The sequence below is a fragment of the Lepidochelys kempii genome, chromosome 3 (assembly GCF_965140265.1).
Source record: "Lepidochelys kempii isolate rLepKem1 chromosome 3, rLepKem1.hap2, whole genome shotgun sequence".
Lineage (NCBI taxonomy): Eukaryota > Metazoa > Chordata > Testudines > Cheloniidae > Lepidochelys > Lepidochelys kempii.
The window spans coordinates 77,289,936-77,311,808 of NC_133258.1; the positions used below are offsets into that span (position 1 = coordinate 77,289,936).

A 21,873-nucleotide genomic window follows, 5' to 3' on the forward strand; every position below is an offset into this window, starting at 1 on the left:
GTAGGGGTGGGTAATAGTTATTCTCCTTCCCTGTCTAAGGTGATGCAGCACATTCAGCGTGAGGGTGCAGTAGTGGTTTCTGAGTAGCTCCATTGCTGCTCTATAGTTTTGGTGAATGAGGATTCCCAATGCATACAGGCACTCCTTAGCTGTACCCAGTGGTGAGGTTTCACCTCTTAGCAAGAAAATGAAGTAATGCTTGAGTCTGAACATTCAAACTTGTAGACTCCTAACTTTCCCCCCCCCCATAACTACAGTCTTGTTGCGTCTTGCCTTCTCATGCAGTGTCACAAGCAGCAAAGCTTCTGGAGGACAAACTAGGATCTCACGTATATATCTGAAAAATTAATTGTTTCCGAATTGTGTTCACAGTGACTCCTCCTCTTGCCATCAGTAGGTTCGAACAGATGTAATTGATAAAAGAATGCTGTTGGTGCACAAAAAGAAACAGAATCCAAATTCTTCTCCCATAGCTATGTTATCTTTTCAGTTCTAAAAAAAGTAACTAAAAGTTTTAGTTACTAAAATGATTGGATATAAATCTTAATACACAAAGGAGGCTGTTCTGCAGAGTACTTTTCGGATTGGAACTGCCCTTTAAGGTAGAAGAATAATGAATTAGAATGAGGAGAGATCCCCAACCCACTTCTTTAAAACTGTATTTAAGAATACTTGCCCTTATTTTGCCAACAAAAATATATACGAAATTGAAAATACACAACTGAGCTGAAATTATTCTGTGTTGTGCTTTTAGGAAGGCAGGAAGACATACTTGCTAGTTTTCTATACTTTTTGAATAATGGTACCGATATTTGATATGCTCCGTTAATGCTAAAGAAATATGGTAAAAGTGCCCAAAGCTTGATCTGTTGATCTATTTGTCTGTCTGTCTATCAATCAACACTTATTTTGCTAACACTAGTTTTTAATTGAGTCATATTGTTAATCAAAGTAGAATTGTGTTTCTCATTAGGTTATTAGTTAGTGGAGACATTATAAATACAATGAAGTAAAATATTCTTAGTTCAGATTTTGTGTGGCAAGTTAATGCTCCCATTAATATGTAAAACTATAAGCCTCTTTCACAATTACAGCTCTAAACATCATAATAATAATCTTTTTATCAGAAGATCTGGTTCATAAATTCCTTTAATAGTCAGTAATCTGTTCTGACTATTAAGAAATGATTTGCTTGACCTAATTTTAGTATAATTCCTACCTTATAGTCTGTTCCAAATAGTGTTCCACTTTTGCTTTTTAATTTGCTGTAAAGGTGCAATTAAAAAGTATGTTATGTGACCTCAAAATATTAATCTTTCGTTTATTTTTTTAGGCTTTAGCTATGGGAATGATGACAGAATACTATCATTATATCTTTACCACATTGGTAAGTAGCTTATAAAAACATGCCAATAACATTGAACAAAGGCCTTAGCCATCTTAATTATATTACTTGACAGTGTGAAAGAGGTCTCTCAGGAATGGTCTCTCAGGTATGGCATGTTTTCTCCATCAAGTTTTGTTATGTCCAATGAAAACTCATGAGGATATTTTAATTAATGTTCAACACTGTACACTGGTAACTAATAGACCTGAGAAAATTATTTTGTAGCATTAGAGATTTAAATTTTTGAGTAGAGCTGAGAGCATAATCAATCCACAATTAATAATTATTCTATGAGTCTTGTCATTTTTCTCCTTACTGTTTTTTCAATGAACAAGTTGTAAAATTCTCAGATATATTCATTATTCCAAGTTAGTTATTAATTTCTTTGGCAAACAATTCTTCGTCCACCGATGAGTACTAAATAATTCATTGTGAATAATTTCAAACCACAATTTAAAATTTCCTGTGTGGTGATTAATTACATAAGTTATGTGATATTGTTTCTTTTCCTTTATGTAAATACCAACTTGGGAAGAATGGAGAGCTCTGGAATTACATATGCACCACAAAAATCAGCTTTGATGAATATTGGAGCATTCATGCTGAAAATTTGGTGCTAAACTCAAGAACTGGAAAAGCTGAATCTAAATATGCTTTCAAATTTAAACAAATATTCATGTGACAATCTTTTTCACAATTCACTCAACTCTACTCTCAAGTAATGTGTTCTTGCATTACTTCCAAGCTATATATGAGAAGGCTATCAGGGAAGAATTTAGAAGTTTTTAGAATTCCACCCTGAGAAATGGGAAAACATTAGTAAAATTCAAATTATATACATTATTTTATCTTACTCCTATTATGGATCAAATGGGCACATTCAGTCCTCAGTTCAGCAAGGTTCTTGAGCGTGTGTGTCATTTTAAGCATGCAGATGGTCCCACTTCAGTGGGTCTATGTAATGTGTTTAAAATGAGACGTGCTCAAGTACCTTGCTGAAATGAGACCTTTATGTGGACTCAATGAACAGTCATCACTGAATCATAGTATAGAGATTGCAAAACATGGAAAAGAGCAGCACTGGAACAGCCTGAGTACTGGCCTTTAATGAAATAACTCTTAAAGATGAACCTCATTAGGTTAGTAAAAGCAGAGAAGATTTTACATAACCATAACTTTTCTTTGGGCCTTTGTGGAACTCAGAGATGCTGGAATTGCACACAGTTTATAATTCACCTTGTCAAAGCTCTCAGACTGACCAAATGATTCCAGACGTCTCAGTTTTAATTTTGTATATTGTATTTTAATTTGGCTCATTGGTGAGAATTGCTGGTTTGAGTGACTTGAGCTTTCTATCTCATTGCATTTGTTTCTTTGCTTTATATTCTAGAATGGACTTTTTACTAAATTTTAAAATCAGGATTTTGCTGTAATTAAATATTTCCATTTGCTTCTTGGAACACTAGTTTCTTTAGGTGCCTGAAGGACCAGCCTGAATCAGTGACAGAAAAGGATAATTTGGCATGCGCCAGCAGGTGATAGATTTTGATGCTGCAGTAGAGCTCTGTAAATTGCAACAGAGTTTCAGCTGCTTTGATTTATTAATTGCTTCTTACCTGGCACAGTGAAAGCCTGTCAAATAAATTTTCCAATCACAGCATTTAAAGCAGTCTTCAGAACTGTATTCTCCAGTGACTGATTCAGGGGCCTAATGCACTAGCTCATTAATACACCGAGTTGTTGTGTATATTTGTTATACTTTTGTGTACACATGAATGTGTTTGGATTAAATAATTAGTTATGAGGTTGGGGGTTTTTTGTGCAGATGTTTGAAAGCATCTGAAATTTGAAGGGAAAGAAATTCTGTAAGAGTACAGCATTACTGCAACATAGTTCTTATTACTTTTAGCTATTCTGCTAAAATGTACAATATCTTTAGAATAAGGACGCAAGTATGGAAATTTGTAAATAGATGTCAAACTGCAGGCACACACTGAATTCCGACATAGCCAGTGCTTAATTTGTGATGAAAGAGGTGTCAGAGCTCAAGCAATTAGGTGCTGAAGCTCAAGCAAGTTTTTTACAGTCATAACTCATGCAGCAAGCCCAACGGTGCTGGGGCTATGAACTGCCAAACCGATAGATGACGGGGCTCAGCCAAGTTAAGCCTTGGCACAAATTAAACACTGCATGTATCCTAAGGAGTCCGGTGACACATTAAAGACTAACAGATTTATTTGGGCATTAGCTTTCGTGGGTAAAACACCACTTCTGCATCTGAAGAAGTGTTTTTTTACCCACAAAAGCTGATGCCCAAATAAATCTGTTAGTCTGTAAGGTGCCACTAAACTCCTTGTTGTTTTTGTGGATACAGACTAACACGGCTACCCCCTGATACTTGTACATATCCTATACGTTGTATATGAAAAATAATACCATAAACCCTAATTAGAATCCAGAAGGATAACTATCTTTGAGATTAGGTTTGAGTTCTAATGTTAACAATGAGCAATTCATCATATACTGCTATCCCTGTTATTGCTCTGCTTTCTCTTCAATGGGTAAATAAATGCATTCTGATAAATATCAGCCCTAACATTACAATTTCACAGAAAACTAGAATATATTAAATGGGCAATTTAAAAAAAGGAGATGAAGGACAAGCACTGTAGGTTGAATTGTATGGAGGATGCAGTGTTTATCAAAACTAAATAAGGACTGCTAAATAAGGGTCTCTATCACCTTCACTAGACATATTACTAAGGAAATCAGAAAAAAGAACAGTCTTGGTGCAGCCTGCTATGTAGTACTGAAACACTTTCTGCTGGTTGAAGCTCTGCTTACTGAGTCATAAAAGTTATATTTTTCACCAACTTCATATTTAAGTTCCAATTCTGCATCAGAATTCTCTAGTGAAGATCTCTGGACTCCCCAGAGGTACTGGGGTCTGCACTGAAGAATCACAGTGAAGGATCGGGACCTTGTTCTTGAAATAACTTGTTCCATCCAAAATTTCTACTTATTTTTCTTTTTTTCTAACTTTATTTTCTCCCCTACACATATGCCTATTTTCTTTTTTAGAAAAGATCTTAATTAAAATGTTGTAATACAATAGAGAAATTAATAGATCAGATTGATTAAAGATATTTATGTGTTCCGAAGAACAGGAAAATATTGTATTCAGTGATAGATCAGTATGAAAGATGTATAAAAACCAGAATATTTTGTTACTCGGGATATGCATTTTTCTACAACATCCAACTGAGAATGTCTAAATTTAATAATGAGCTTTTAGCATTTATTCTGTTTTTGAGATAATGGAGACTAATTCTCTACAAGGTGTTCTGTAGCTCATTAAGGTAAAAATAATAATAAGGTAAAAATAATAGAGATAATAGACCAAGATAAAAACAGGAAGAGTGTATTCTGCTTAACAGAGAGAAATAGTCTGAGGAAAGTGCAGGGAATCTGTCATTTTATTTTATCATTTAAATTCAGTATCTGAACTACAGGAAAAGGGATTGTTAAATTAGCAAATAATATTAAAGTCTGATTACATTTTATGGAGTATTTGTAACTAGCAATTTCAGCCACTGGGCTTAATTTTTTTCCTAATGTGCTTTGTTTATGACTGTGGGATATGTTCTTTCCTCTTTACGTACAGGGAACTCCCACTAGCATCAGTTGGAGTTATGTGTGTAAGATGGAATAGACCCCAACCAGACCTGTACATGGAACATACGGCACTTAGTAGCATGTACAATACTGTTGGTCATGGCACATTACAGTGCTTATCTCCACGGAGGTGGTTAAATGCCTGCATTAAGAAATGACATATAAAAAGCATTTATGTTGCAAACATCTCTTTCAGGACCTTTTTGCTCTTGATGTGGAACCTTACCGGTATAGTGGCGTTAACATGACTGGATTCAGAATCTTAAACACAGAGAACAGCCAGGTGGCCTCCATCATTGAAAAGTGGTCCATGGAACGATTGCAAGCACCTCCTAAACCTGATTCAGGTTTGCTGGATGGATTTATGACGGTATGAATACCAATTAATAGATTAGTTTGTGCATGTCTGTCTAATTACAAAACCCTTAGAATTGTAACCTGCAATCCAGTCACTCAGTTGTTCTAAAGTCACAGGACCAAATCTCATTTTAATTATTGCCTACAGATTAGTCATTAGTTGCATTCACAATTGATAGACTAAAAATGTGACTTAGTACTGGACAGCCATACTAATTTTATCTCAAACAAAATACCATATTTATATTTACTTGCAACCTAATATTTTAAAGTAACTGTCATTTTTGCTTCTTTTTGTATCTTTTGAACTATGTTCTTTACTTACTTTCATTTAAAAAGGGAGATATTCTGGATTATGCTAATTCCAGAGCCATTTGGTCATAACACAGAGAAATATTTGTCTGGTGTTACAATGGACTTCTTTAAAATGTGATTATGTAATTTAACATAAAAAACTTCTCCTTTATAATAAAAAATACTTTGTTTTCTCAAGTCAAGTCAACATATCACTAAATGAGAAGGTTTTTCGGCCTATTTTAGAAATCTCTTGTCCTGTAGATCTCTGATTATTGGAAATCATTGGATAAATCCAATAACAACATTCCTAGGAGATGTTAATCCTGTGCACAGTAAGCACCTTCCTCCAGTGATGTCCATGTATTTTATAAACATTATTTATTCTTCACACTCGCCTTGTGTTATAAGTATTATTATACCCATTTTAGAGATGGGCAAAGTGAGGCTGAAATTAACACTCATGTTTTCAAATGTATGAGCAGCACCCGATGCATACTGAAGAGTTACACACTCATATTTATGCAGAGCTCACAGAATGCATAACGTGTGGGATTGCCCAATGGGGAACGTTAAGGAGGAAGTTTGATTCCTTGTTCTAAATAGCCTTGTATATTTTCATGTGCGTGGTAATGTTTTAGAATATAATCATTTGTGGTTTAATAGTAGGTATCAATTGATCGGCATGTAGGATAACATCATTTATTTTGTGAAAAAGAAATATTATGAATGATATTTTGGCACCCATTGAAGTCCTTGGGAGTTTTGCCATTAACTTCAGTTGGGCCTATGTGATTTTTCCTCATGTGTATAAAAATATTACCCATATATTGTGTTCTTATCCAGAGCCACACACACTGATGGTACTCTAAAAATTAACAATAGTGGTATTTAGAGATGTTTTTAAAAATATGTAATATTTAAAGTCTCCATTAAAGCTAATTACATCATAAAAGTTTTTATACTAAGAAGTGTATTTAAACTCCATGCACTGTAATTACTCATTCAGAAGTTTTGCTAGAAGTCCATGGAAAGTATAGAACTGATTCTTATCTTACCCCAGTTTTAGACCGGTGTTACTCTATTAGCATACATTGACTTGCACCAGACTTACATTGGTGTGAGTGAGGTCAGCTCAGGCTTTATAGTTATAAGGGACCCATCCAAAGTATAGAGCTTTTATGAGAGATGTCTCTTCACTAATCCTATGGGAAACATTTAACGTACTGAAAAGGAGTACTTGTGGCATCTTAGAAACTAACAAATTTATTTGAGCATAAGCTTTTGTGAGCTACAGCTCACTTCATCGGATGCATCTGATGAAGTGCGCTGTAGTTCACAAAAGCTTATGCTCAAATAAATTTGTACGTCTCTAAGGTGCCACAAGTATTCCTTTTCTTTTTGCGAATACAGACTAACACGGCTGGTACTCTGAAATTTAACATACTGTGGCTTTTACCCAATAACAGTATTGAGCAACTGTCACATCTAGGTCAAAAGGCAAAAGATGGTGTCAGCCACCTCCTGGCACCATCTCCTTCTGACAGAGATATTTCAGAAGAAACTCCTGAGCTCTGAGGTTCCACATGTTGTGAGGCAGGTCAAGGGCAGGAGCATGTATTGTTCTTTTCCAGGACATCTAGTAGGAACTTCATCAATAAGATAATACATCCCGAGGCTGTGTTACCTCTTTTGTGTCTCTCCCTCTCCAACCCTTTGCATAGTCTAATCCCCTTTATTAGAGGTTCCAGGGACAGACAATGGTAGAGGAGGTCCTTGTATCATAGTTCCAGTGTTCGGCACTGAGCCTGAAAGTGGATCAACACAGAGTAGAAAACAGAAGTGAAATCCTGGTCCCGCTAAAGTCAATTCACCTCAGATCTTCTGCTTCTTCCCCTCTAGGGGTGAACCATAAATGGAAGATATTGCAGGAAATTACAGGGGGAATCTCAGAGTTTTTGTTCATCTGGTTCCTGCTCCCCAAGTTTTGCTGTGAAAGAGGATGATATAACTAATTATAATTATACTTAAATTTTTAAAAAAGGCCTTATTTTAAATGGCAGATAACCAAACAGATGTTTTCCTGTTTAAAAAAACCACACCAACCCTGTTGTCTTTCACTCCTACAACTATTGATTTTTATTATTTATTGTATTATAATAGTTTTAATGTTTCAATTTGTTGGAAAAAAAAGTTGAAAACCCCACAATTGTCACATTGATTGGAAATCAGGAGTCCTTACTTTATGCCTTCAGTCTAATATTATACACAATTTTTGAAAAAAAAATAGAGCTTTTATAATAACTGTGCTGACAGAGCTTCACCTCTTCTGTTTTTATCAGATACTGCATTAATATTTAATTTGAAAAATATCAAATTCTGTATCATTTGTTGAATATTCATATCTGGTTATTTAAACTATATATATATATATACTGTGCTAAATGAGCCACACAAAATTAGGTAGTTTTTTTAACTCTTTTTTTTAATGCCAGTGGAGATTATTAATATATATTAAGGATTTTACAGACACTGAATATTAAACCACAATCAATGGATAATGTAAACAGTTAAACATTTTTCAAGTATATCAACCTGGTCCCTCTTAAGCGGAGCTATGATGTATTAAATATCAAAATAGCTGGGATAGCTAGAGAAACAGGAAAATTACATCCTTCCATGTACTTGCACTTTGTTTGTCATTAGTGTACCACATTTATTAATTGGAAACAGTGATTTCAAAAGAGTTTTTAATTAGATTTCATTTATTATGTATTTTGAATGTATTGCAACTTCTAAGTATTATCATGTATGATGGTGTCTATAAAAGTATATTGTTTGTCCACTTATATTTGTAAATGAAACTTAAAGTGGCTTTAGAAATAGGCATAAAGGAGAATTTAAGATTTAAAATCTCTTCTCACCTGTTCTGACAATACTTTTTGTCCCCTTTGACAGCGACCAAAGAAATAATGGGCTTCTGGTTACTAGACAAAGAATTATTACTGGCAATGGCACCATTCCCATTTGTCAGTACATGGGACCACAGTGCTTACACATCTCATGTTCTTTCTTTTTCATGATGTTATAGAGAAATAGGAAGCTCAGCAAAGCCTCTAGTATCTGGGACAAAGACCTAATATTGCTAGTAGTAATATAGTCATTTGTCACTATATAAACCCGCAGAGCATACACATTACACCCTTACTTTATCTTCAAGCTATAGAAAGAAATAGAGGGAAAGGAACTGGATTCATTTATGAACTCTCATGGCTCAGTTAACCCCTTTAATTGGCCCTAGAAGCGATCACCAGAGTCAGCCATTCATCCACATTGTAATGAATTGTTCTGGAGGTGGATGGCACTGGTGAAAGGGTATAATTTCAAACCCTTTTGTCAGATGATTGGTTTTAATCCTTAAGAATTCTAGTTTAGGTCAGTTGAATTTATTCTCTGTTTGTCATCAGTGGTTGAAGTGGTTGCCCTGGATTTAACCATTTGAACTGTAGATTGCCCTTTCAGTGTAAATAGTCATGGGGAGGGGCCTGAAAGGAGGGAAAATCAGTGTCCCCCTGTGTAGTTTCCTTCAAATCATTCAGGCAGGGGGAAGTCTTGCCTCTTTCCACAGAATGTGACCCTATTCTCCCCCGGTCTCTTCAGATGCTTGTAGATTAGGGTCCTTTATGTGGAGGAACAGCATTTGCGATCCAATCTAACCAGAGGGCCCACAACAAATCAAATCATAGAATATCAGGGTTGGAAGGGACCCCAGAAGGTCATCTAGTCCAACCCCCTGCTCAAAGCAGGACCAATTCCCAGTTAAATCATCCCAGCCAGGGCTTTGTCAAGCCTGACCTTAAAAACCTCTAAGGAAGGAGATTCTACCACCTCCCTAGGTAACGCATTCCAGTGTTTCACCACCCTCTTAGTGAAAAAGTTTTTCCTAATATCCAATCTAAACCTCCCCCACTGCAACTTGAGACCATTACTCCTCGTTCTGTCATCTGCTACCATTGAGAACAGTCTAGAGCCATCCTCTTTGGAACCCCCTTTCAGGTAGTTGAAAGCAGCTATCAAATCCCCCCTCATTCTTCTCTTCTGCAGGCTAAACAATCCCAGCTCCCTCAGCCTCTCCTCATAACTCATGTGTTCCAGTCCCCTAATCATTTTTGTTGCCCTTCGCTGGACTCTCTCCAATTTATCCACATCCTTCTTGAAGTGTGGGGCCCAAAACTGGACACAGTACTCCAGATGAGGCCTCACCAATGTCGAATAGAGGGGAACGATCACGTCCCTCGATCTGCTCGCTATGCCCCTACTTATACATCCCAAAATGCCATTGGCCTTCTTGGCAACAAGGGCACACTGCTGACTCATCTGCTTCCCTTTCAGCAGGAAAGAGTTTGTGACTCTTGTGCATCTCTCATTGATTATGATACATCAGTTTCCGTTATCTGAACGTAGCCTCGCTATTTCAGAAACTCTGAACAGAAATCACCCACCCATGCAGTACAACCTTGCTAATTCACACTTCGCTAGTCTCCACACTTTATAATACTAAAAAAAAAAAAAAAAGAAAAAGGGGAGCCTCACCCAATTCTCAGCAAAAATTTAATATCAGACATGGAGCTGTCATGCAGTCTCAAATTAGTATGTACTATACTTTTTCACAAAAATATTCATGTTATCTTTAGAAGCACATTATGAAACACTCTGAAGTAATTTAGACTAAACTACAATTGTTGGCTGTCTTATTCTGAGAATAAAAACAGTAAAATAATTTTGTAATAAAGGGTAGGGAGAAAGTGTGTGTGCGTGGGGGGGGGGAGTCCATATTGTGATAACACACAATAGGAAGTTACATTGTGTGTGCACAGTTACCAAAAACCTCATACTGAATATACTATGTTGCACAACCTGGGGGGTGGCTAGATGTTCCATCTTGCTTGAGTTCTTGGTGTCAGATAATGAAACAAATGTGTTGCATGTAAGTTAGGGTTGTTATGGGAAAACTGAGACACAGAGAAAGAGATGTAACTTGCCTGGGGAACAAGTGGGGTAGTGGATTGGGTGAGGAGGAGACAGGAATTCAAGAAATGTGGTTGTAGCCTGGATTCTGATGCTGATTTGCTATGAGACCATGGACAAGTCACGTAACCACTCTGTGACCAATCTTTAAAATAGAAATATAAATACTTATTTACCTACCTCATAGCAAGTCTGAGAAGATAGATTAGCTAATGTTTGTACAGTAGGTAGAAAATCTAAACCACTGTATATAGTCATTATTAACACTTAGGAGCTGAGAGCACTCCTTTCCATGGAGAACTCCCCCAACCCCCACCCCATATTAGCACTACAACGCTGGGCAGAGACTGGAGGTGAGAACAGGAGTTTCTCAGCATTGAGAAGAAATGAGAAGGATTGGTGCACCAGATGTTTTGCAGAAGCATTTTCTGCAGAGAGAAGCAAATGGAAGATCGAGTAACCAAAGTAGTAACAGAGCTTTTATGCTCAATTGGAGGGGATGGCTTGGGGCTTTAACACCAGGTATGAAATATTAGTTTCTCTGGAGCCACAGATCAAATCTAGAAAGAGTGGATCCAACCTTTCATCCTCAACGTAGATAAAAAATTAGTTCCATTTGGTTTACTGTATGGATTTTTGAAACATAGACACTTTTGAAAATCATTCCCTAAGTGACTTAGGAGCCCAAGTCACATTTTTCAAAAGTGACACTTTAGAGTCTAAGTACCAATGCCTTTCAATAATTTAGACACTATTAAATTTTTTACCCTATCTGAAATCCTGTCTCATCTGTGTGGTTATTAAAAAGTTTGTGATGCATTTTGTAAGAGACAAGCGTGTCTCAGTATAACTGTGTGAAGTTTCACCACTGGCGAGTGATTCATAACAACCTGTGTAGCAGATGGCTGCTGTCCTCCATTTGCTGTTCGCTGATGCTGTTGTTGCTTTTTATGTATGATAGGTAAGGTGCTAATCTGCAGAGCATATCACAGTTCAAGATCTAGCTCCCAAAGGTCTATCGTCTGTTTATGCACTTTCATGATAGCTAAGATCATTTCCTTTGCTAACACACCCTAGTGCACATTTGGATGTTGAGGGTGGAGAGTAGAGCCATAGTATTTCTGTGGTGGGCCCTTGGCTGTGGAACTTGCTTCCTCTGGCAGGGCCTGAGTTCACTGAACTTCAGAGCATGGGCCAATATACATCTTTTTGGTCAATCCTTTGTCTGATTGTAGATTATCGATGATTTATTTATGGTTGTGTGATGGTGTTGAAGGAAGTGACTTTTGTGCTGTCTGTTGTGGACCTTTGAATGCTTTTCTGCATTTAATCAGACATATGCCCAGAGGCTAGAGCAATCAGTGCATAAAAATAATGAAGGAAACTAATCCAATTAGAAAATTTGTTCTGGCAACATTTCTCTCCTAGGTGAAACCAGAAAGTACAATAAATCTTGCAAGAAGTCCTGCTCATACTTGGTTTTCAGACCAAAGAGGTTTTAATAAAAACACCTGAAGGTCTGGAGGAATATATAAACAAAACTTTTGGAGCTATATGTCTCCCAAATCAGTTTTTCTTTTACTGATCCTTCATGTGCTTTTGTTGTACAAATTTGCTTCTGCCTTTCCACTCCCCAATGAATAATTATTTATTTCAGCAAAGTAACATTTCTTGATAGCTTAAACAATATTCTCTTATCGAATATGTGCACTTTAACCATATATCATTGCAAAGGAGAACACCTCATACAGGTAAGTGTCAAGTTTCTGAACTTAGTTAAATAATTTATTAAAAACTTGTAAGGCCATCAGATGTCATATTTTGTGTCATTGGTTAGAAAATAAATGATTCAGACAACTTAACTGGCGACATCTCTTACCTAATAAAGCTGGGGTCCTGTTCACATAGCATAGACAGGTGCTAGGCAACTACTCCTCCCCCCCCCCAATTCTGCCAATGCATCTTAGTTCTAGTTTGTGACAGTTATTCTAATACTGAAGATCTCATACTAGAGACAATCTTGTAGTAAACTATCTAAGGATTTTAATACCATTATACATTCTCCAGAAGTAAAAAAAAAAATACAATGCATGCCCTCCACTTGGTTTAGTATTAAACTAACTCAATTGAGTGTAAAGATCTGTGGGATTAGAACCCCAGTCTACAGGATCACTACTGGAAGGATATGCAAAGCCTTATCCAAGGAGCTCTGTGGAGTTTAGGTGCTACAGGAAGTACCACCCATAGGTTTTCAGAGTGACAGCACTCAGCGGCCCGCTGATTGGCCCGTGCTCACTATTTAATCCTGGAGGTTTAGCCCAGAAAGTTGTCTAAGTAGCCATGCAATTGGCTTTCTGTGACTCAAGACCACACCTTGCTTTCTGGTCTCCAGTCTCTGACCCCGGCCTGACTCTGGCCCTGACTCTTGCTTATTAATCCTGGCTCTAGTGATTACTCCAGTTTTTGCCACTGACTACTGCCTCGTTGCTGTCCTTGACATGTGGACACCAGTCCAGTTGTGACCACTAGGCAAGACTGCATATGCCACAGTCCCTTTCACTGAGCTAACACAATTGGAAAACATGCCCTTTCTGCCGATCAGGACAGGACCTTATTGAGACTGGGAAAACCAGGGTCTGGGAAGCACTGGTAAAACAGCTCTTGCTGTCCGGGGGCCAATGAGAGCTGGTAGGTTTGAGCTGCAGTAGTCATCACATGGATACTCTGGGGTCTGTGGGTAAAGGGAATGGAAAGCTTGGTTTCTTCCGTTGGGATGGACAAGGAAAACAAAGACCCCACTTCCAAGAGAAGAGTAAATAAGAGAATCTCCTTGATGAAACCTTGCTGTTTTCTGTCCCTTGTTTGCATTGTGGAACATTGGATCTTAAAACATTGCAAGCAATTCAGGCAGTGGCAGCTGTATCACTTAATGTTAAAAGTGTGAAAGACAGGAGATTTTCCAAGCTTGGGTTGATGAGTTGTACATTGCTTTCTCCCTGCCTTTATTGCAGCACTCAATCCCTTTGCCATTTCTCTTCCCTACACATCTTTCTCCCATTGCCTAGCACAGTGGGGTCCTGGTCCATGAGTAGGGATCCCAGGTGCTATGGTAATACAAATTACTAACAATGATAGCATCTGCATTTCTGGGATTCTGATCCCCACATTAGTGCACTAATAATGCAAGGTATATTTCTACATTTTGCTGTGGTAACGGGTGTGGGATTTTTTCTGGCCTAAAGCATTGTTACTGTTGTTGTCTACAAACAGGTAGAGATTCTTTCCTTACCTGAAGCTGCTGTATGGTCTCTCCATGGACTGGGGAGATTCTGTACTAACCCCAATGTTTGGGCTATTTGTTCTCATAGTGAGACCAATCTAGGGGAGAATTAAATTTTAATGAGTCCAGTGCTACCTAATTCCAGGTCATAATATTTTTGTGTGGATTTCTCTGTTGGTTATAATGTGTGTATATGTGTTTAAAATTAGGTTTGTATTCAGTTTAATACACACAGTTACACAACTCTCTTACTATTTGTATCAGGGAACCATCAGTCTTGTACAATACTGTGTAAGGATCTATCGAGAGCTGTCAGAGAGTACACATTATTTAGAAATTCATTTTTTGATTGGGAAGGATATTAAACTAGAGAAAAAGATACTTAGAATGTCTGTTTTCTGAATGAGACTTTGATCTTCATATGATAATATATATTATCTAAAAAGGAATAATTAAAATACTTACTATAGTTCAAATCCTGAAGTCCTCCGTAAGTGTTTATTCAAGACTTACTCAGGGAGAACTCAGTTTATTTAAGACTTACTCAGGCATCATAGTGGATTCAAATAGAGTCCCATTGACTGTATGAATAAGGACTGATGAAGAGCTTCATGATTTATTGTTATTATTATTATTATTACCATTATTATAATTATATATTTTTGTTATTGCTTCTGCAACTGTAGCTCCTAGAAGCCCTAGTCGAGAACCAGGAAGATAGTGGTCATCAGTTAAAATTTGGCATAGGCATTTATACTTTGGCTTACAAATATGAATACTTGGAAATTATTTTTGTTGAATTCTTGGCCAACACATTATTTTAGGAGTAACAGTAAATGTAGTTTCAGGGCTTGTCTACATGGGGACATCCAGGAAAGTTAATTCAAATTAACTAAAGGTGTGTATTTGAAGAGGAGTAGTTAAACCACATGAACCGCTATGGAAACCGTCTCATTCAGAATTAAAGTGGCCTTAATTTGGGTTATTGTAATTCACTTCCAAAGTGACCTACTGCTGTCTACTCAGGGACTTAGGTCGGTTTAACTACTTCACTCAGGTTGTGGATTTTTCACATGCCTGACCAATGAAGTTAAACTGCCCTAATTTTCTAGCATAGACCAGGCCTAATTCTTCTTCCACTTGTCTTGCTAAATCTATGTAGCCTTCTAATCACAGAAAATGTGTGTTTTCATATTTAAAAATTGCCTACATAAAGAAGAATTGTTTCTAGTATTAAATTCTACTTAACTTTTCTGAAATCTTTTCTTTTGGTAGCAGGAGCTAAAATCAGATAAAAGAAGATTTTTTTACTCCCCTTCTTAGGATATTTTTTGTTGTAGTTGCATTCAGATCTCCCTCTTTGTCTCTCAAATTACTTTAATGGTAACCCCTTACTTAATCCCATCATCCTGCTTCCTTATGAGTACCTGGTCATTTTTCTTCACACATTGAGAACTTTATCCTGAATATTACAAGAATTGGTGTTTTTCATAAAAGTTCAGCTCCTAAAAATCTTGACTGTGGGAGAATGTTAGCTTTTATTATTTTTTTCAAGTAAGTTTCTAGCTCTGATGGCTACAGAGAAAAAATTGAATACACCACCTTTATAGGTGATGGAGGAAGGAAATAAACCTCTACTTTGCTGCAAACCTGTTGTTTTTAAGCAAACTGAATTAGTGCTATAATGAGAATTAGTGGTTCGATGAATGGAGTTGACGGAATCTACAGACACTCTGCCTTTTACTGAGCTCTACACTTATTATTGAATAGATGTGTATATATCTACATTATATCTACATTATTGAATAGATGTGTATATATATTTGGTTGAAATGATATCTGTGAAACTACAGTTTCTTACCTTTACTCTAATACCATAAAGAAATAACTTATATCTCAGATACTATTGGTAGGTAACTTTTGCTTAAGAATGGCTTTTCTCTTGTGACCACTGTAGGGCTGTGAGACTTGCCTGAAGAATCAGAAAGGTACCTGCTCTCAGGTTCCCTATAAGGGAGGAAATGTTTCTATTGTTCTCTGTGGCCCTATTTCAGCAAAATATTACATTTTCTAGTTTTAGGTATATAAGATGTCCCATTGAAGTCAATAGCACTACCCATGAGCTTAAAATTAAACATGCATTTAATTATCTTTTTTAACTGGGAGTTATAGTTTAAATCCAAAAGCCATTGAAGTTAATGGGGGGAAAAAGCCACTGACTTCAGTGAACTTTGGACCAGGCCCCAAACCAGTAGCTCCTGATGGGCTTTGAGGAGGGTAGTAAATGATGTAGGCAGCCTTATCATTGTGATCTGTTTGGCTGACCGGAAGTTTCTTGCTCTACTTATGAGATGTATTTAGTAAATTATACAGTTTGAAATTTGTACTTCAAAGGGAGAAGTAAACAATTTCTTATTGCTGCATTACAGGCTGACTAGAAATCTCCCTTAGGCACAGTTAACTTCACAGGTTGGGAGACTACACAAGGAATCATTTTAACAGGGTGATGTTAAGAGGGATGAGGCCAGTTCACCCGTGACTGGTCAGCTGACTGCCAGCTCCCAGCTGGGGACTTAAAAGAAAGCACTTGGGCCCTAGAGTGGGGAGAGACCTGGTGAGTCAGAGCTGCCTGACAGTGCAGATGGGGTCAATCAGGAAAAGGGAAAGTGAGAGCTGTCTGGGAATGAGAATTTTGGCAGGTGACATCGCTGTCTGAGTACAGGATAGAGATCAAAGGCGCAGCAGAGAGCTGCCTGGGTGGAACCTGCAGAGAATAGAAAGCACTGTAGGTCTTCCCCAGGAGAAAAGGAAGGAATTGTCAGGAAGCGAGCAGAGGTGTGATGAGAGATGCTGGAGCAATACCTGGGAGGTGAGTGTGGTGGAGCTGCAGAGAGTCTGAGCATAGTGTAAAATTCCAGGGCTGTACGTTGATGCACTTTGGGGGCTTGGTTGGTTATGGTTTATATGCAAGGGGATTTGTTTTGTATATATTAACCCCACAAGGGCTATTTATACTCCAAGAGTTGGACTATTTCTGGGAACTGCTGAAGGGGAGACAGAGGCAGGCAGACTTGCCATGCAGCAGCTTGATGCTGGAGGGCACCCCAGGTGAGGCTGCCTTATGACATTCATATTGTAATACATTTTTAGAAAGAGTAACTCATTTGTTTTTAGAATGAAATGTATAATTTAATAGACTGGATGCAAGAATCGTATATCTCATTCTTATTGTTTAGGAGCCAAGATATGTGTCAGAACTTCACACCCCTGCCCACTAAACCACTGTAATATACCAAAAAATAAATGGTTGCATCTTTTGTACAATGATCAGTTATGTAGAAGTTCTTCATTTTATATATAATATGAAACCCTTGTAAGGATTTCAAAATATAATACGATAAAATTGTTATTATATAGCTGTTTTCATTCTTGAAGTTCGTCCAAGAGAGCTTTACAAAATAATGAATACAAAATGTTAGTGTAGCAATGAGTAGGCAAACAGCCGAAATTATGAAGTCTGCAAAAAGCTCACATGCAGCATTGAACTAAAAGTGGTTTCCCTGAGTCACGGAACATTAGCTGGAACATACTGTTGCTCCCTACGTTTTTCAAATAATGCCCCAGGATCTTTAACTTCCAGCTGGCAACCACCAGAGACAGGCTGGAGGGAACTATTTAATAAGCTACCTTTGAAAGTTGTCACTTTCTAACAGTCCCTCAGCTCTAGAATTGCATCCTGGAGTCAATATTGTATATGAGCCCAAGGTATGGAGAAGAACTTAAACCTGCAGGTTATAATCTATTGGTCCAACAGGGGGTTGTTCCAACTGAAGTATTCTGAAGTACATGGTAAGTTGTTTGGGTAATGACCCAAACTACTTTTCCTCTTCAAATATCATTAAGTCCCATTATATCATATAACAAGTTCATGAAAATAATGAGTTTTTATTTCTGATCAAAAGGTGGGATGCCAGCTGTCCTGCATTAATAGGGATATTCCTCCACTCATGTAAATTGTCATAAAATATAAAGGGAAGGGTTACCACCTTTCTGTATACAGTGCTATAAAATCCCTCCTGGCCAGCGGCAAAACCCTTTCACCTGTAAAGGGTTAAGAAGCTAAGATAACCTCGCTGGCACCTGACCAAAATGACCAATGAGAGACAAGATACTTTCAAAGCTGGAGGGGGGGAACACAAAGGGTCTGTCTGTCTGTGTGATGCTTTTGCCAGGAACGCTCTTCAGAACTCCTGTAAAAAGTTAGTAAGCAATCTAGCTAGAAATGCGTTAGATTTCCTTTTGTTTAATGGCTTGTAAAACAGGCTGTGCTGAATGGAATGTATATTCCTGTTTTTGTGTCTTTTTGTAGCTTAAGGTTTGCCTAGAGGGATTCTCTATATTTTGAATCTGATTACCCTGTAAGGTATTTACCATCCTGATTTTACAGAGGGGATTGTTTTACCTTTTCTTTAATTAAAATTCTTCTTTTAAGAACCTGATTGATTTTTCATTGTTCTTAAGATCCAAGGGTTTGGGTCTGTGTTCACCTATGCAAATTGGTGAGAATTTTTATCAAGCCTTCCCCAGGAAAGGGGTGTAGGGCTTGGGGGGATATTTTGGGGAAAGACATTTCCAAGTGGGCACTTTCCCTGTTCTTTGTTTAACATGCTTGGTGGTGGCAGCATAGGGTTCAAGGACAAGGCAAAGTTTGTACCTTGAGAAAGTTTTTAACCTAAGCTGGTAAGAATAAGCTTAGGGGGTCTTTCATGCAGGTCCCCACATCTGTACCCTAGAGTTCAGAGTGGGGAAGGAACCTTGACATAAATCGAAGGTGCAGTTCTTCTCCATGGATTTGTTGACCAGAATGCTGTTTTTTGGCTGATCTCATTAAGCAATTGAACTAATGCAGATTGAGCTGATAGCCAGATAGCACAATTTGAGATAATTTAAATGTATAAGTGCTATTGCTGTTTGTAGTAATTCACATCATTTTCACAAAAAGTATGTTGCCCCTCAATGGCATTATCTTTCACTTTCTAGAAAAGTGATCACTGAACACAAGATTACCCTTAGCAATGTACTTTCAGGATGGTTCAAGGATCTGAATGGAACAGAACATCTTTAAGAATACATTAACAAAAGAATGTCATGAAAATCAGACCAAACTGCGTATCTAGGAGTGTGTTACGTAGAAATAGGAGGCTTGCAGTTGGTTATAAGTGAGAGCTGTTATCTACCCATTTTACTATGTAGTGGAGTGACATTGTAGATGAAATCCTGGTCTTCTCAAAGTCAATGACAAAATTCCCAGAGACTTCAGTGGGGCCAAGATTTCCCCTTGTGCATGTTAAATATGGGGTATTCTTCCTTTTGCTGGGTGACCACCTAACTCAAGAATGTTAAGCCACAGAATTGAAAAATGGGTTTGTTTACTCCAAGGGAATTAAATAATGTTCAAATACTGTTCATTGTCACACATTCTGTTTATACTACATTAGAGGGAAAAAATGTGTAAATCATCTCTTGGTAAAAATATTTTGCCTATGATTACTCAGGGGGTTGTTATCCCGGGTGGACATTTTTGGGCAAGTTTTAAAACATCCACATGCACTGTGTCTATGCCCCTGTGTTCTTTCTGTTCTGTGAAATGTCAAAGTAAATTATTGTGTTTATACTACGAAATGTGAATTCAGTCATGCAGTCCTTATTCAGGCAAAATCTCCAATCACTTTGACTTTTGTCTGAGTAAGGTTTGCAGGATCAGTCCCCATCCTGAAGTTATAACTGTAGAAATGCAACTTGATTGATTGATGTCTGTTTGAAGTAGGAAGTACAGCTAATAATTTATATTCCAAGACAGAACTGGGCTGAGAACATATTGCCCTTGAAAACAATGCTAATGGGAACAGGGTGGTTGCAGGCAAACAACAGCACCCCACACACAACATATTAAAAAAATCACGTAAAGTTCCTGCACCTGGATCCCTCCATCTGCAGGACAGCAACACACACTTACACTCATCTATATTTAACCTTATACTTATATATACTTATAACCTTATATATAACCTTATACTCATCTCTATTTTCTTTATGGGTTTCTAATTAACACTCTCCGAAGCCACACTCAGCGTACTAAAGGATTATCACACACCCATCTCATGCAGGCCAGAGACTCAACCCTTATCCAGTCTATTGGAGAAAGATTTCACCATCTTGCATTTTATCTTTCCCATGGAGTCCACACAATCACAATAACCCATTAAAGGCTGGGGATGTCATTTTTCAGGTATTTTTCAGTGATACATCTTTACCCCGTTCACTTTAATCAGAGGCCATGTAATATCTTGGAAATAGGCTGTTCTGTTAATGTGTATATATTAACTTTCATCTAGTCCTTTTCAGTAATCTCTGAGCAACTTTTCATTATGTTTGACCACGTCTGTACTGTTGGTTTTACTTTATTTAGCTGTTGGTTAAGGCCCCTGTTCGGCAAGATACTCAGTGCATTTGATGGATAGTAAATATATAAGTAATCCTACTAAAGCCAACAGGGCTACTTAGATACCCCATATGAAAGTCATATTTTTGAGAATAATTTAACCATTCAAACAATTTACCAAGTGCCATGGTGGATTCTCCATCAGTGAGATTTATTTTTAAATCAAGATTGGATGCTTTTTTCTAAAAGATGTGTCCCAGGAATTATTTTGGGGAAGTTCTATGGCCTGTGTTATACAGGTGAGATTAGTTGATCACAATTGTCCTTTCTGGACTTGGAATCTATGAAAAATATAGATAGACAGATAGATAGATAGGTAAAGTACCTGTTTATTATATCTTTAAAAAAGTTTATTAAAACATCTTTGCACATTCATGCGCCCACATATTACATTTCAGATAAACTCACAACATTGCAACATGTTTTTAAACTATCAGTGTGAGATGCTATAGAATCACTTCATATCTTTTTCAGTTTCTTAGTACTAAAGGACACAGTTCACAAAATGCTGGGGTGCACCTGGTACTCTTCTGGGCATATAATTGCTGTCAATACCATTTGTAAAAACAAACATAAAAGCTTATTTGACACATTGATTTTCCACAACTGTTATGCTGTAACTGTTGTGTTATCTTCAACGTGTTTTATTATAACAGCTAAATAGAAAGAAATAAGTGTTCAGTGTTCATTTGTTATACTATTAAGTATCAAATTACACCTTAAAATCAATAGTAAATAGTAACCGTTAGCATTAGACTATTGTAGGTATGTTGCTAGAATTATGGTCAAGGATAAGCACCAATGTAATCAGAACCCAAGAGAAAATAAGTGCTTAATTAAAGTGTTTCTGGCTCGAAGACTACTTTTAAAGAAACACCTTTTATTATCTCAATGCTGAAAGGTTTCTGCTCTTGAAAAAATAAGCATTACTTGTCTCAAAGGTGCATCATGCAGAGTGTGATCCATACTTCACCAACTTATGCATTCATATGAACAGATCTTCCTCTGCCGGTAGTGGTTCAGAAAGTTCCATTTGTTCTAGCCTACTGTGGAATTAGAATTGAAACCAGCAGATTCTGGCTGTTACAATAAAGACTGCTGATCCAAGTGTTTCAGGCATTTGCTGGGGTAATCTTGAAGGAGTTTTCCACATAACTTATTTGTGAACTTTCTCTTGATGGAGCATGCTGAATTCTTTGCAGGATACTTTAATAGTTGTAGACACTTGTTGCTCACTGGGATTGAGGATTGAAGATAATGAAGATAAACTGCGAAACTGTGGAAGAGGAAAGCAACTCACCAGCATACTCTCTTGTAAATCTATCAGTCTCAAAGCATAATGTCCATTGA

The 21,873-nt window shown here is 37.3% G+C and overlaps 1 protein-coding gene across 6 annotated transcripts in view; it reads left to right on the plus strand.

Annotated features, from left to right (window-relative positions):
• Positions 1–21,873, plus strand: part of GRIK2 (glutamate ionotropic receptor kainate type subunit 2) — a 611,480-nt gene that overhangs the window by 219,971 nt on the left and 369,636 nt on the right. For all 6 annotated transcript variants that reach the window (XM_073336875.1, XM_073336874.1, XM_073336872.1 and 3 more), the window contains 2 exons: positions 1,334–1,387; positions 5,259–5,432. In XM_073336875.1, the coding sequence (XP_073192976.1) occupies positions 1,334–1,387; positions 5,259–5,432 (228 nt within the window). The remainder of the gene's footprint in view (positions 1–1,333; positions 1,388–5,258; positions 5,433–21,873) is intronic.